We start from the raw sequence: 16234 nt of genomic DNA, 5'->3' as shown, positions 1-16234 counted from the left end.
TATATATATAATATATATATATATATATATATATATATATATATATATATATATTATATATATATAATATATATTATATATATATATATATATATATATATATTTACTTGTTAAAAATGGGCGTGGCAGCAAAACTTAACTTGCTACTTTCTATGTGGCAAATGTCTCTGTGTGCGCCGTGACTATGATGATATGCCATTTACAGTTAACATTTTAGAGATTTGGTGGGAATCGAACTCGCAACACGAAAAGCAACCAACAAACAATAATTTTAACTGAAAAATTAAAGTGTTCATATTAAATCTGGGTGACAAATTTGCATATTTCAGTACTATGTTCAGTACGATGCTTGGAAATATTTTTACAAACTTCCAGATTTTATTTCAAATTAATATAATAAGAATTACAAAGAAAATTGAGTACGAAAAAAATAGTATATTGGAACATGTCAATGGTGCTTTTGAATTCTACACCTGTATTATTTTATAAATATTTTCTTTTCCCCAAAAAGGGCGTTGCTAGGAGATGAAATCTTTCTGGAATCCTCCCTTACTCACTAATCATTAAAAATGTATGGCATGTGTAACTACGGTTATTTGAATTTTTATATACGCATATATATGTGTATGTAATACTACATTTATTTATGTATATATATGTATGTATATAAATAAATACGTATACATAAGTATATAGTAGAGAGCACCAAAATAAACTAAGTTACTAATTTTGCCCGCCCCTCCATTAGAATTGTTCTTTCGGTTGTTAAACCCAATTACCTTTATTTTCCTCTTGGAAATTGGTGCCAAAACTTCAGGACCGTTGCATCACCTGTTAACGTTATCTTATCATTATATAGTTTTTGTTTGTTACTAACTGGTACAAATCGGAATAATGCCTAAAACATAAAAATAGAGGAAACGATGGAAAATGTTTCCTTATTAAAATAGTAATTTATAAAGACAACTTTTTATCAACTTACTATACATGTTTCCGTTTTGCGTTCTACTAACCTTTTTTAATAAGCACTTCTAATATTATTATGAGTACATACTACTTACATCTATATTTTATGACGTTGTAGAACGACTAATTTTATTTGTTTTATTTAAGATTTCAATTCTGACCAGATGATTAAAAATAAATGAATAATAATAATAATATTGCGGTTGTGTTATTTTGACATCTTTTTTTAAGATGTAGAAATCGTTACATGGACATATTATTGGAATGAGCTAGAGACGACCTACCACCTAATACTTCTGATCACTAAAAAATCGTACGAGAAGCTTCAAAAAATATCTCGCCAGCAAAAGCTGATAGAAACCTAATTTCACATATGTCTGGTATGCACTAAGTAAACCCTTAACATACCCTGACAAAAAAGGAAAATTCAAGGACAACATCTGAATACGATACCATAAATCAATCACCATTTAACGCAGTGCACTTCTTGATCCATTTCCAACATTTAGCCCCACCGTCGCTCCACTGAGGGGTATCTGTAGTCCTTTTCACATACATCACTCTTTAAGCCAACATTATCTTCAAGTAATTTAAGTCCAACTAGAGCCACTAAGTGCTCCCTAAGGATGGTAAATGTTGCCATGTTGTTGGAAAACTGGTTGCCACATTTCGACTTCGAGTCGAATGGCACCACCAATTTATACTTCCCGGCAGACTAGTAGAACTTCTATTACCCCGGAATCGCGATAACACCAAGATTAGGAAAGATTCATCAAGGCAAACTGCCATGGGAGGATCTATTGTCATATTAATGTACTAACATTATTATTTTTTCTTTAAGTGGCCTCAGTTTCGTAAAATCGGTACAATATATTAAAAAAAAACTTCTGCAATCTTTTCGAAGTTAACCTCAAATATTTCCTAACTTTGAACTGATTTTAGAATCATTTTTAGATCATTTTGGTATTTTGTTAATTGTCTAACAATTTTTTTTACTTTTCTCGAGATAACCTTTAAATAACGGAGCATTTTTTATTTTATTTTATTTTTTTTCTATTGTTCACTACATTAAGAGTTATTCCTATAAAAAGTGTACATCTTTTTTAAAAGTAAAACATTTGGAAAAAAGTAAAAAATATAAAAATACTAATAAAAAAATACTAACAAAAATAATCAGGAGCTGCAGTGAGAATCTTGATATCTATAGATGTTACCGTAAATAAGAAGAAAGTTTAAAATATTAAAAAAAAAAAGAAAATTATAATTATTATTTTGAATATTTTACTATGATAGTCGAAAGTATAACACCAATTGTGTTGTATGTACATATGAAAATATTTATATTTTTAATGCCAATATAAAGTTGTAGTCGTCAATTTGCGCATGTACTATTCGACATGGTTGAGATATCAATTATACACGAGGGGCTGGTGTAATTACGATATATTAATTTTTATTAATAATACTTATACAGATAAACAAACATACATACATACATACATACATACATACATACATACATACATACATACATACATGCATGCATGCATACATACATTCATTCATACATACATACATACATACATACATACATACATACATACATTCATACATACATACATACATACATACATACATACATATATACATACATACATACATACATACAAACGTTTTCGAGAAATTTTAAAAATTTCTGTTTTTATTTTATTTTTGTCAATTGATTCCAAAAACATGCTTCGGAAGTGGAATAAGTTCCATTGAACTAGTGTAGTAATCTATAACTAGTTCCAAAGAACTAGTTCCTTGAAAGCTACTTAGAATTATTTAAGAACCCCAACAATATTCCGAGCAGGGGTTCCGGATTTAATAACGCCACAACTAGTACCAAAGTTGTTTAAGAATTTGAAGTAGATCTGTTTGCATTCATTCTAAAAGAACAGGTTCCAACATTTTTCCTATGAAAAAAATTTAAATTTTAGATATAGGATTGATTACTCTAAATTATGTAATTAACATAAAAACCATGAAGGTTTTATTTAAAAACAGCAATTTTTGAGTTATGATACTTGTCTTTGGCACATTTGTACAGATTTAAATGCGGATTTAGTAACTAAATACTATAGAACACTTAAACATATACATAATGCCGATTTTCACAACTGGGGTGAATCACTGAAACACTTGTCAACGAAATAGAGTGAAAAAGAAAATTATAATGGTTGCTTATAAGGCAACAACTGCAAATCTTTGCCACCCGCAGTTTTATCCATCTCACTTTTCGTGGGGGAGGTGCTTGTGTGCTGAGCTTCCTTGGTGATTGGTTGCTTAACTCCCGACTATTGTTAAAATGGTGCGTTCAACGGAGTTTGAATTGAAAAAATTGTCTGGTTGTGTTGCGATGACTATAAGCAGCAGTGAGTGGTGGAGGATTTTGGTGGGTGGTGATACAAATATTCACCCATGCATACACACATACACATACTTATGCACATGTATCGATGTTTAAGAAAACGGAAATGTTAAAACGTACATATGTATATGAAATGTAAGTAGAAGCAAAATAAAAATAAATTATTATAAATAAATTAGAATAATTCGTTGTAAAACAAGTAATTATTATTTGTTGTTTTATAAATTTGTACCTAACCTTGGTGGGGGATGTAGTTGAAAGCTTTTCGGATAACGTGTAAATATTGACGGAGGATAATGGTGGTTGTGGCAACAGTTCTTGTATGTGTTTATGTGTGTTAGTGTGTTGCTATACTCACACACTTACTTATGTTGTGTAAAAATAAAGTATTCACACGTAAGTATCATAACAACCATCCCCTTTTTGATTCATAAACATCATTATCATCGTCGTCATCACCAATATCATCCTTGTCAAAGTTTTATTTCATTGTCTATTAGTTGAGGCATTTTACCGGGATAAAGTTAAATTTTATTTTCAGTTGTAATTCGACCATTCGCTGCAGACGTGCGTCAAATATTTTACGCGCTGCAGTTGCTTAGCTACAAATATTTAGCAAGTGCTTTTGGTATCTATCCTTGCCTTTTCTTTTACGGATTTATTTTGTTGCCAATACATACACACAAGTCCAGGCACCCACGTAACCAATACTATCCGCAATACATATACTTATTTAATATCCTTCCGGTCTCGTTCACTTTTACTTTTATACTGTGTTGCTTAGAACAGCTTCACTTTTGCTCCCGTGCGCTAAAAAATAGCAACACCGAGTTGCTATAAGAACACAGTCAGTCAGTGAAATTGTTGAAAGACAGACATCACAATTGTGTGTCCTTGATAGACGGACACATAGAAACATTCTCTATTTGAATCCGTTGCTCGGTTAGTCATCGTTTGGACGGGTTTTCAATCGGTCTCTTTTTTCGGTTACTTGTCGTCTACTTACACATTTGTGAATTTTTTGTGATTTGTGTCTTGTTTTGATTACCTTAACGTTTTCCTGTAGTAAACGTGGTAATGCGTGGAGTGTCAATTTTTGGAAGTAAAAGACGTAAATTCTTCTTCTCCAGCTAAATGTTATAAAATTTAAAAGTTTTTATTAAAATCAAACGAATGCATTCACGACTGACTTTGGATCAACAGCAGCATTTACATCACCACTTGCAGCATTTAAATCCGTCAACAAATTTTAATCATATTTTGGAAAAGTGTTGTTGTAGTGCTCGTGCTAAAAGTGGTCATCAAAACCAACGGCCTCAGCAACATCAACATTTACTTCAACAAACGTATCAGGCATTGACACCGCATCCACATCACCATCATCATCATCACCACCACCATCATTACCAACATCACCACCAACATCGGCAGGTACACCTGCATCAACAGCAATTGGTGAATCAACAGCAGCAGCAACAACAGTTATCTTCGCCAGTGCTGTCCGTTTCACCATCCACTCAGCAGCAACAACAACAAACACAATCCCCTAACAAACAAAATTCTTTAGCCCATCGTTTGTACCACCAGTATCATCATCAGACAGTCGTTGCCAGCGTATCTTCAAGTTGTTCTGCTGTAGCTGCAGCATCTCCATCATCTCACTTGACACATTCACCTCCTCCTATCCCTTCAATCCCACCCGCTACTGCTACTTCATTTTCATCATCTGCAATTTTATCACCAATTCCACCAACTCTATCGGCGACAGCATCAACAATGTATCGACGTCACAACAATTTATCATATTGTGGTGGTATGTAATATTTCATTTTTCCTTTCCACAATTTACATTGTAAATAGTTTTTACTCCTACTTTGGATACAGTTCAAATCATTTCTTCTTTACATGCAGTATTCAAATATTATTGATCTAGTTTAGCATTTTAGTATTATTTACAATTTTGCCTCGATAATTAACAAATCAATTCTTCTACAAAAATACTGTTTACGTGAAAGAACAAATAATAAAGAACAAAATAATAAAAATATATTAACAACAATAAAAAATTTAAAAAGTGATTTAATATAACACAGTGCAACACGAAAACAAAAAATAACCATATACGGACACCACTATATAATAAAAGACTAAAAAAGCCTAAAGTCATTCAATTTTTTAGTTATAGGCCCCCAAAGAGTCATTTTTGGAAAAAGTGATCATTTTCTCATGCAAACCGTTCGGAATTTTGATTTACTATCTGAAAAAATGTTGTTGCTCTTATCACAAAGAACCAAATTTATGAGCATAGGAGCATATAAAAAAAACGTTATCTTCATGATCAGAATCGCCATTTTTTTATTTTTTTCCTTGTTCAGGTCTTCAAGTAGCAAACCGTTCAAAATTTAAGAAAACAATCAACTAAATAAACAACTTCCTAGAACATATAAACTTCCTAGGAATGATAAATATGTCGCAAAAGTGAAAAGTTTCCTGAAATTTTTTTAATTTCCTTTGTTTTTTCTTTACTTCAACGCCTATTACAAAAAATAATAAAAAAAATATTAGTATTATGTTTATAATGTTGATGGACCTGGACATTCAAATCGAAATTTTTTCATGTAAAACAACTCAATCGATGTGTATTTATGTACTGAAAACAAGAAAAATAAAACATATATTTTTGGAATAGTCCGCAGTTTCATACCAGAGATTGAAAATCCTGACCTCGGTATAATTTTTGAAAAATAAAACACTTTCGATTTTTTTGAAATGGATCTCGAAAATTACGTAATTTTGAGCTGTTTACGGGAAAAATATTTTTAAAAATTTTGTAGAATATTTTTGGTTCACAAACTGATTTTTAGTGGGTTGGAGAGGCATTTTGTTTTCGCTTTTTTATCGAAATGAATGTCAAAATTGTCGTAATTTTTAGCTGATACAGAAAAATTTTCCATTTGTTTTCGCTTTTTTATCGAAATTGTCGTAATTTTTAGCTGATACAGAAAAATTTTCCAAAAATTGTTTGGTAGTTAGTTTAGTCCATTTCAGAATTTTTGAATTTTGTATGCCCCCTATAATACAATCAAAGTCGTTTTGCGGACCAGAAATACACTGAAACCCATTTTAATTATTTTTCCCGCGACAAGCTTAAAATTGCGGAATTTTGACACCCAATTCGAAAAAAATTTTAAACATATTGTACTGAAATCAAGATTTGCAATCGCAGGTAGGGAACTGAGGACCTCTTCAAAAAAATTGTTTCTTATTTTTCCCGTGTTTGGTTCATTGAAATGCATCGTTTTAGAGGTATTCCTCCCAAAAAGTTAGGACACTCTAATGTTGAAGTAAAGAAAAAACAAACGAAATTAAAAAAATTTAGGAATCTTTTCACATTTTCGAGTTACCTATCATTTCTAGGAAGTTCATAAAAGTTGTTTATTAAGATCTTAGGTACATTGTTTTCTTAAATTTTAAACGGTTTGCCACTTATAGACCTAAACAAGGAAAATAAAAAAAAAAAAACTTTTTGCGAAGATAACGTTTTTTGGGGGCCTACAACTAAAAAAGTGCAAAACTGACCTTTTATCATATAGTGGTGTCCGTATATGATTATTTAACCAATATGTAAAATAATACATGTGTAAATAAGAAATGTCCAAAAATTTTGTCCAGATGGGTTTAATTTTTTTATAGCTGTATAAAACATAATGACATAAAATTTCAGTCATATCGGAAAATAGGAGCGTGAGCCGGAAATGGAATGAAAAATTTAATATTGAGTAAAATATTATTCGTTGTTATTTATTCATCGTTATTAATGTTTTATAGCTTATTGGAAAGACAATTTTCTCTAGATAAGAAAAAATTTTATTCAACAAAAAAAAAAAAATATTTATAATATATATGTCTGTTCCAGTACTAAACAGTTTTGCAGTTTTTAGTCAAATACAGTCAGAAAAACAACAAAATACATTGAAATTTTATATGTATGTATGTATGTATGTATGTATGTATGTATGTATGTACATATATATACAGTGAATCAATTAAGTAATTTGCCTATGTAAAATTTTATAAATTTTAAGAAAAAATTTTATCTGAACAATTATTTTTTTAGCAAAACAAAGCAATTTGTTTGTTGTATTTTTTAAAGAATATCTTATACTTTAATTTTCTACCATAAAAAGTAAAATCGTTATATTAATTAACGAGATTTTTGAAAAAATGTGAACGTATTGTTATTTTTTTGGGTCAATAAAGTATTTTGCTTTTTAGGTTTTTTGTTCATTTTTTTTTAATATTGCTGCATTATTTTATAATATTTTATACTTTTATTACTTCTATATATTAATATAACAATTTTCAGATATTTTAGTAGTGGAACGACTAACTTTGGACATTTTTTAACCGATTTATTATCCTATATACCTATCAGAATTTATCAATATTTGACTTAACATGAAATCTATCGTTTCTTTCATTAAATTTCGAAAATAATAAGTAATTTTGAATTAGATACATGATATATTAGATATTCAATGGATTCGGACCTAGAAAAAATGTTTTGTGAGGTATAAATCTATATATTATAATAAAAATAATCCGGGTTTTTGGTCATTTTGTGTTGATAAACAAAAACTACATTACGGAAACTCCAACTATTTGGGGAGTATTGTGTAAATTTTATTTAGAATTGTATAATATTGATTCTTATTCAATAAATCTAACACTAAGTACAATCCTAGCCACTCTAAGTATGGGGACATCACCATATACCACTATAGAACTATTAAATGCTAAAATCTTGATTTTCAACCTCATATTTTAAATTCGTTATTTTATGAATAAGATACAGTAGTAAGATACAGTAGGCGTATTTGGATCTGGATAGTTATTCTTGATTTGGGTTCTAAATATATATAAGTGTATGTATTAGGTGAAAAATATTGCTTTTGTTGACGTTACGGTATGATAACCACCTCTATTTTAAAATATCTATATCTATATTAGGTATTTTTCCTGTACTACACGACAGTTCACTTTACATTCTATATAGATTTTGAAAAAGATAAATCAGGAGTCCAATAGTTTTCCTTGGATACAAGTCGCCTCCCTTTGCGCTTTTTTTCTAATAATTCTTTGGATCATTTCATCTATTACTCTATTTTATATTTTTTAATGTTATTGATTAAACATTTCATAATTATATTTTATTGATTTACACTTGTTTTAGAAATCTAAACTAATTTTTTATATCGAAATTGCCTCATTAATATCCTTTAAACATTTTAAGGCAAATAACATCACATTTTCACCCAATGAGGATATGATTTTTGCAAATCGCAATTGAAAAATACTTAACACTCTTCCTTTTAACAATAAAACAATAAATTCCAAAAAGGAATTAAAACATAATTTGAAAAACCCAACGAAATTAACCGAAATTCTCAATATGCAAAATATTTGACATGCAAATTCTGATGAAGAATTATAAAATGCAACAACAAATGCACCAAAATTTGTATTTTAATATTTTTTTCTTGGTTTTCCCATTTTACACAATCTCTATTTTTAATTGGAAAACATAAATTTACTTTTTACATGTTTTTTTCCAATTTTACTTATGAACAAAAATCTAAATTCTCTTAAAAAAGGTAGGCAAAAAACTTAGTTGATTTACTGTATGTATATAAACTTATATATATGAACTTATATAAACATATGTATATTATAAAAATATAAATATAAAGAATTCGACTTTAAATCCACTAGCACCGAGTAATTTTGGAAAAGCCTCTTATATATATTTAAAATGAAATAAATTCAATTGTATGTAAAGGAATTGGCAAAATTTGGGTAAAAACTAGTGAGCCGTTGCGACACCAGTTATCATATCAGCCCAATTATCTGTATGACATAGTTTTACAAACCAAAGAACGATTCTTGAGAAGGGCGGCCTGTCAAACAATTTTTTTTTTACTATTATAAAACCACGTTTTTTTAATTATTATACTCAAAAAAAATAAATAAATAAATAAATAAAAACTGGTCGGCTCACGAACGTTCAACACAAAAGGTAAACTTTTACAAGATATATTTTTAGAAGCGTAATTGTGATTTGGTCATATATTTACACGAAATTTTATTATTTTGGTAAAAATAAAATTGGCAAAAGATAAAAAATCAAAAAACAAAACCAGAGACTTAAATAAAATGAAATATCCTTTTGAAAAAATTTGTGTCGCTTATTTAAATATGCACATTATTAATATGTGATACACTATTCTATTTTTTTTTTCAGTTTCAAACCAAGATGGAGGTCAAAATTATCAAGTTCAATACGTGGACACTGAGTTGTATCATAGTAATTCAAGTCAGTCTCAGATGTAAGTTAAAAATAAGTTAATATTTTTAAATATAATGTAAAATTTTTTTTTGTCAGTTACATCTTTTTTGTGAAAAGTGATATTTAACTTTTCATAATGAATCAATATTGTTTATAAATAAAACTTTGATAAACCATTTTAAAAATTATTTAAAACTATTTTAAAATGCATGAAGAAAAGTTAAAATTTTAAATTTATTTTCTTATTTTATTTAAATAAATACAATACAAAAAAGTGCTGACTCGAACAAAAAATGTAAATGGTAATGGTACCGATATGATCTTATTTTGTAAATAAAAATAGATGAACAATTTTATAATGCGAAACCGTTTAAAACAAGGTCCCTATTCTAGGAATGATTTTGGAACAAATTTTCAACTTTAAAGGATATTCTTACTTGAATTTTCATCCTGTGACCCAAGATAACTTCCTATAATGTAATATATCCTGCTTCATTATTCATAAAGTACCAATAAAACGTTTGATCGAATTGCTTATTTCAGAATATAAGCATTTCTTAAAAAATTATCAAATTTGTTTGTATTAAAAAGTTTAATAAGCGTATTAAAAAGATTAATAATCTTAGGGACTAGAAATTTCGTTCATAATAACCAAGAGTTAGCTATATTCGAGTAAGATTTAATAAAGTTTGACAATTATTTGAAATTATAATTATCGTTTAAGATCAAAAATATATTCAACATTATACTTTTTAGGGCCTATCCTTTTTGTCCTATTGGAGATTATCAAGCTGGAGGACAATCTTATTATTCCACAGCATCAGCCACAAATTACTCATCAACTATACCATTAAATACATCGTCACATGCATCCTCATTACCATATATTGTACCTGTAGAAGAAAGTCTACTGTTAAATACGTCCTCACAATCTCATAGCAGAGATTCTCCACATAGTTTAACGGCAAGTAAACACATTAATTGTTAAACTTTTTTTTAATTTTTTTCACTTTGTTTTTTTAGGAAGTTGCATTTATACAAGATTCTCATAGTACACCTCAAACCCCATCATCATCAAATACAAACTCCGTAAATATCGGAAGTGTTAATATACAGGGTGGAAGTAGCTCAGCTGGAGGTAATGTCTCTCCTGATCACGACCATAACACTTTAGGAAATACCAACAAAATAGCGTCAGCGACTGTAAGTAAATATCCACAATAAATTTCAGAATTGATTATAGTTTTAAATACAGTTATACTTCTACATTCATACGCACTACATATGTACGTATTAATATTTTTATTGAATGGAATTCAGATTCGGAGTTAAATCAATACATTTGGAAATTTAAATGCCAAATAGTTATAGTTATTCCAAAAGAAGTTTTCCGATTCTGTTTAATGTTTTAAAATGTTTTCATGAATATTTTTATGCTCTATGCAGTAGGTGAACACTTCAGTGCACTTTGGACCTGTTGCATTCGTATATTTATATTGAAAACAACAAATAAACGTCAGTTGAAGGAAACGTTCTATCGCATTTAGAGAAACAGACCTTGTACTATTTTTTATTTATTCATTTATTTTTTGGTTTTCTTATATTTCTTATAAAAACAACAACAAGTACATCTTACAATAAAATCTTAAATAAATTTCATTTAAATCTTAATTAAGAATTACCTAAGTAAATTAAACAATATACATATATATGTATATTTTATAGATTAAGTGGCTGTCACGAAATTACGAAACAGCAGAAGGTGTAAGTTTGCCACGATCAACTTTGTATAACCACTACATACAACATTGCAACGAGAGTAAAATTGAACCTGTAAACGCAGCCAGTTTTGGAAAACTGATACGATCAGTATTTTCGGGCCTTAGAACTCGACGACTTGGTACTCGTGGAAATTCAAAGTATCATTATTACGGAATTCGCATCAAACCAGAGTCAATGCTTAATCAAATTCTTGACGAAAAGCCAGCATTTCAAACTCAAATACCAAATACTGTTCACATGGCTCATAACCAGAGTCAAAATGCAATGACACCTTGCAGTTCAAGTCCAATTGCAGGGACATCTAGTGCATTACATTCCAGTGGATCAAATCCCAATACAAGTAACATCTTGCATAGTAGTCGTTATAACAAAAAACAGCAAACGTTTAAATCGGAAACACACGAAGCTTGTGGTCAAGTAAGTAAAAATGGAATACTATCACAATGTATATGTATATCAATTGTCTCCTTTTAGTTTCTTGGTGATGGTGTTGGAGCGATACCTACATTTCCTTCGATTGAACTAGACAACACTTTTGATAGTGAGCTAACTCAAGCAGATGTCGAAACATTTCGCTCAATGTACCGAGAGCATTGCGAGAGTTTTTTGGACGCTGTTTTAAACTTAGAATTTAATACTATTGAATTTATTTGGCGAGATTTTTGGCGTGAAAACAGTAACATGGATGAGTGTGCTGAAGAGGAAAAATACTTAACTAAAACAAAATTATATTTAATGTGCCACTGTTCAGGCGTTCAGAAGTTCGTGCGTGAGGTAGTTTTATTAACAGCCAATCGATATTTATTGTTCACTAATATCAATTTGTTTTCAGATTGACTATCAATTTTATCAGAATATAGTTGATGTTATTATACCAGATGTGCTAAGATCCATTCCAAATACTTTGACTCAAGCCATACGCAATTTTGCTAAAAATATGGAAATTTGGTTATGTGAATCAATGATTGGAGTACCGGAGCGTATGGTTCAAATAAAATCATCAGCTGTTTCAGCGTTTTGTCAAACACTTCGTCGCTATACATCTCTCAATCATTTGGCACAAGCAGCTCGAGCAGTTCTCCAAAACAGTGGTCAAATAACACAAATGTTAAGCGATTTAAATCGCGTAGACTTTCACAATGTTCAGGTAAATTGAAAAAATAATTGCATAAAAGTATCAACGTTTAAAAGTTATATATGTACAGAACAGTGGTCAAAGAACATAAATGTTAAGTGATTTAAATCGCGTAGACTTTCACAATGTTCAGATAAATTGAAAAAAATAATTGCATAAAAGTTTCAACGTTTAAAAATTAAATATGAGTGCACACATATTTATTTGTTCCGAAACAATGAAGAAATTTGTATAACCCTTTATCCACGAATGTGATACATATGCCCCATATGGTTTTTTGGCATTACACATTTTCCAATGGACATTTATATAATCGGTATTATTAAAAACAAATGCATTCTTCGATAATTATTCTAAAACTAATGTTCCTAATGTCTTAAGGTATTTTAAAGTAAGAAATTTGTTATCAAAGTTTTGCATTTTTTGTTTTCTAATATCGCGTTTCAAAGTGTCCAATAACAAAATAAAACTTGTCCATAAAATAAAATTAAGAATTGAATCATCTTTATGATCTTAATAACAACATGCTCTATAACTTGCATTACATTAAACCATGTTGCGAAAATATTTTTCCATAAATTTTGATTCGTTCTAGATATATGCTCTTTACACGCATGTGCCAAGTAGTCGCAATTTTTAAATGTATACAGCACTTTATATATTACCTTTCCGAGTAGGAATCTCCAATAAAATATTCCTTTTTTATTTTTTAGCGGAAAATTATTAGTTTTGCAAGGTTTATAATTGATATGATTTTACATTTCTTTAATTTGTATTTGTATCTGGAAATCGTTTCCGTTTATAAAAGTTGCATTTCATAATATAATTTATATGGAATTTCAAAGCTGTTGATTTTATTGGAAATATAAAATTTTATTTAAACATAAATCCATTATAGGAACAAGCCGCCTGGGTGTGTCAATGTGAACCAGCAATTGTGCAGCGATTAGAAAACGATTTTAAATCTGCATTGCAACAACAGAGTTCTTTGGAGCAGTGGGCTGCCTGGTTACAGGTCGTTGTAGAATCAGCTTTACAAGATTATTGCGGAAAACCTGGATATGCAAAAGCAGCTCGGCAATTTCTCCTGAAATGGAGTTTTTATAGTTCAATGATAATTCGGGATTTGACATTGCGATCGGCATCGAGCTTTGGTAGTTTTCACCTTATTCGTCTACTCTATGATGAATATATGTTTTATTTGGTGGAACATAAAATCGCAGAAGCGCATCAGAAAACTGCCATTGCAGTTATTTGTGATTTAAAGGTAAATTTTTAAAAACTACTTACATACATACATGTATGTACGAATGTAAAAAAGAATTGCACATTTCTGTGAGCTATTGTAGTCTGTTCAACAATTGTTTTAATATGCATGTATCTTATTTACATTTTCGATTGTAGCAGAAGGAAATGGAATTCGATTTTGGCTATCAATTAGAATACATTGCTGCTGATAATGTTGTCAATGAGCGCGGACCTAAACGCATGAAACACGAATGAGTCAAACATACTCGTAGTATGTACAACAGGTCCTAGAAAACGTAAACCACCAAAATAATTTGTTTTCGTACAAATCATATACATAGATATGTAGACATAGTAACTTAAGAAAATAAAATTGTAAACGTATATTCCATATATTACATACACATCGACTAACGTACGATCATTAACATTAAACGATTATTGATATATATTTTTCATAAAATATCATTGATGGTATTGGAGAGAAAAATGGAAAACATATTGCAAAATAGGTAAAATATTTTAAGTGCAAAAAAAGCCTAAGTATAATACAGCTTAAGTCACCTTAAAATATACAATTTATTTGACAAACTATAATGTACTTAAGTTAAGTTTCTTCGTTTTTCCTTAAGCATTTGACCAACTTTTCTCGGTGTTGACATTCCCTTACGTAAGCTTATGCACATTGCAGTTGGGCCTTAATGCATGAGATTGTAGAAAATTTTAATATTTGTGTGCAAAATATATGTAGAGGCCTTTTAGCCTTTCGAACAAAAAGTTGGAGAAATGTCTTGTTGAAAAAGTTTAAAATATATAATAAATTATGTATGTTTGTTTATTCACGTGTTATTCTAGATTTTGAAATATCAAATCGGCCAAATATTTAATTTTTAGAATCAAAATTCTGAAAAAATGGCATATTAGAATAAAAAAGGTTTTAATTTGTCAATTAAAAAAATAACATTAAACAATGTCACACATACATACATATGTTAAATCCCTAAAATATTGTTTTCTCATAATTATTAAGTGTATTAAAATTGCTGTTGAAAAATAGTTTTGTTTTAAAATATTATCTAAAATTGTACTTACTTCAAATATTCAGTTCCCAAGTTTTGCAAGTGCCAAGTTTTTCGTATCTCATGTTTACTTCAATAGAATGTTAAGAAAAGTATTTCATCGATAGTATTTGATCGGGTATAGGATACATATTAATAATACAATATTAATACACAATATACAATATTAATAATAAATTTTAGAAATTTAAATTTTGTATATACATATATCGAAAGAAAATAGTAATAAGCCGTCCAATAATAACGTCGAAGTCGTTTCACGATTTTCAAACCTTTTGCGTTTTATAAGATGCAAGTTATACACCACGCGTTTCGTTTTTTTATTTTAAAGCTATAATAGTTTTTAAAATCAAAATATTAAGTTTTAAGTTTCACCAACATTGAAAGAAAAATATGAAAAAAAATTTTGAAAAACAGTGTCCTAAGAATATAATTAAATTATCCCTAGATGAGATGCACATATTTTTATGGAATGTGCCAACTCTAATTGTAGTACTTTGACAGTTAAGTCTACCTCAAATAAAAAAATGAGTGATCTGCTGTTGAATTGAATTCACCTTGCGAGTGCACCCTGGCAACGAACTGTAACTGATAGCGCTTGTTTACTGTATGTATTTAAATAAAAACGGACACAATCAATACGTCAAAATTGTGCATGAAGTACAAATGTTCAAAAAACATCCAAATTTGGCGTATGTAAAACAAGAGAAAATAACAAAAACAAAACTGTCAAAATTATTGTTTGACTTTTTTTGTTGCGTTTAATTGTGATTTCTGTGTGTGAAAAACACCATTTTTTAATGTTATATGTTTTATATCGTCACCTGAAATGCAAAAGGGCGTAACAACACTTGAAAAGTTTACAGGAGAGACAAAAAAACTAAATAAAATGATAACTATTTTGCTATAAAAACGAAATTTTTTTACAAGATTTATATTCGAACATTAATAACACATGAGGATATTTAATAATTTATATTGAATATTTTGAGGATATTTAATAATTTATATTGAATATTTTGAGGATATTTAATAATTTATATTGAATATTTTTTTATATATTAATTTTTAATGATTTTTTTATACTTTATAATAACACCTTTTACGTTGCGTAGCTGTCAGTCGCAGTTCGTCGTAAAGTATTGTATGTGTTTGGAATTTTTGAAATAAATTTTTGAAAATTTTTATGAAGTCAATAAAACTTTTATTATAATTTTCCTGTATAAAGCCTTCGACTTAAGATCTTATAAATTGACTTTAACGGA

The 16234-nt window shown here is 29.1% G+C and overlaps 1 protein-coding gene across 1 annotated transcript; it reads left to right on the top strand.

The window, feature by feature from the left end:
- Window positions 1–4387: 4387 nt before the first annotated feature.
- Window positions 4388–15914, top strand: LOC111690608 (DNA-binding protein RFX2). The gene is made up of 9 exons (XM_046949592.1): window positions 4388–5192; window positions 9681–9765; window positions 10482–10689; window positions 10749–10928; window positions 11451–11924; window positions 11982–12281; window positions 12340–12654; window positions 13541–13909; window positions 14047–15914. The coding sequence occupies exons 1-9, from the start codon at window positions 4553–4555 to the stop codon at window positions 14143–14145; spliced, it is 2670 nt and encodes an 889-aa protein (XP_046805548.1). The 5' UTR covers window positions 4388–4552; the 3' UTR covers window positions 14146–15914.
- Window positions 15915–16234: the final 320 nt, after the last annotated feature.

Source organism: Lucilia cuprina, chromosome 4 (assembly GCF_022045245.1).
Source record: "Lucilia cuprina isolate Lc7/37 chromosome 4, ASM2204524v1, whole genome shotgun sequence".
Lineage (NCBI taxonomy): Eukaryota > Metazoa > Arthropoda > Insecta > Diptera > Calliphoridae > Lucilia > Lucilia cuprina.
This window is presented reverse-complemented; position numbering and strand designations above follow the sequence as displayed.

Bases quoted from the DNA above. Each gene is read 5' to 3' on its own strand.
- LOC111690608 (XM_046949592.1), top strand. From the start codon at position 4,553: ATGCATTCACGACTGACTTTGGATCAACAGCAGCATTTACATCACCAC. The intron at 5,193-9,680 runs GTATGTAATATT...TTTTTTTTTCAG, and splicing joins CAATTTATCATATTGTGGTG to TTTCAAACCAAGATGGAGGT. The intron at 12,282-12,339 runs GTAGTTTTATTA...ATTTGTTTTCAG, and splicing joins TTCAGAAGTTCGTGCGTGAG to ATTGACTATCAATTTTATCA.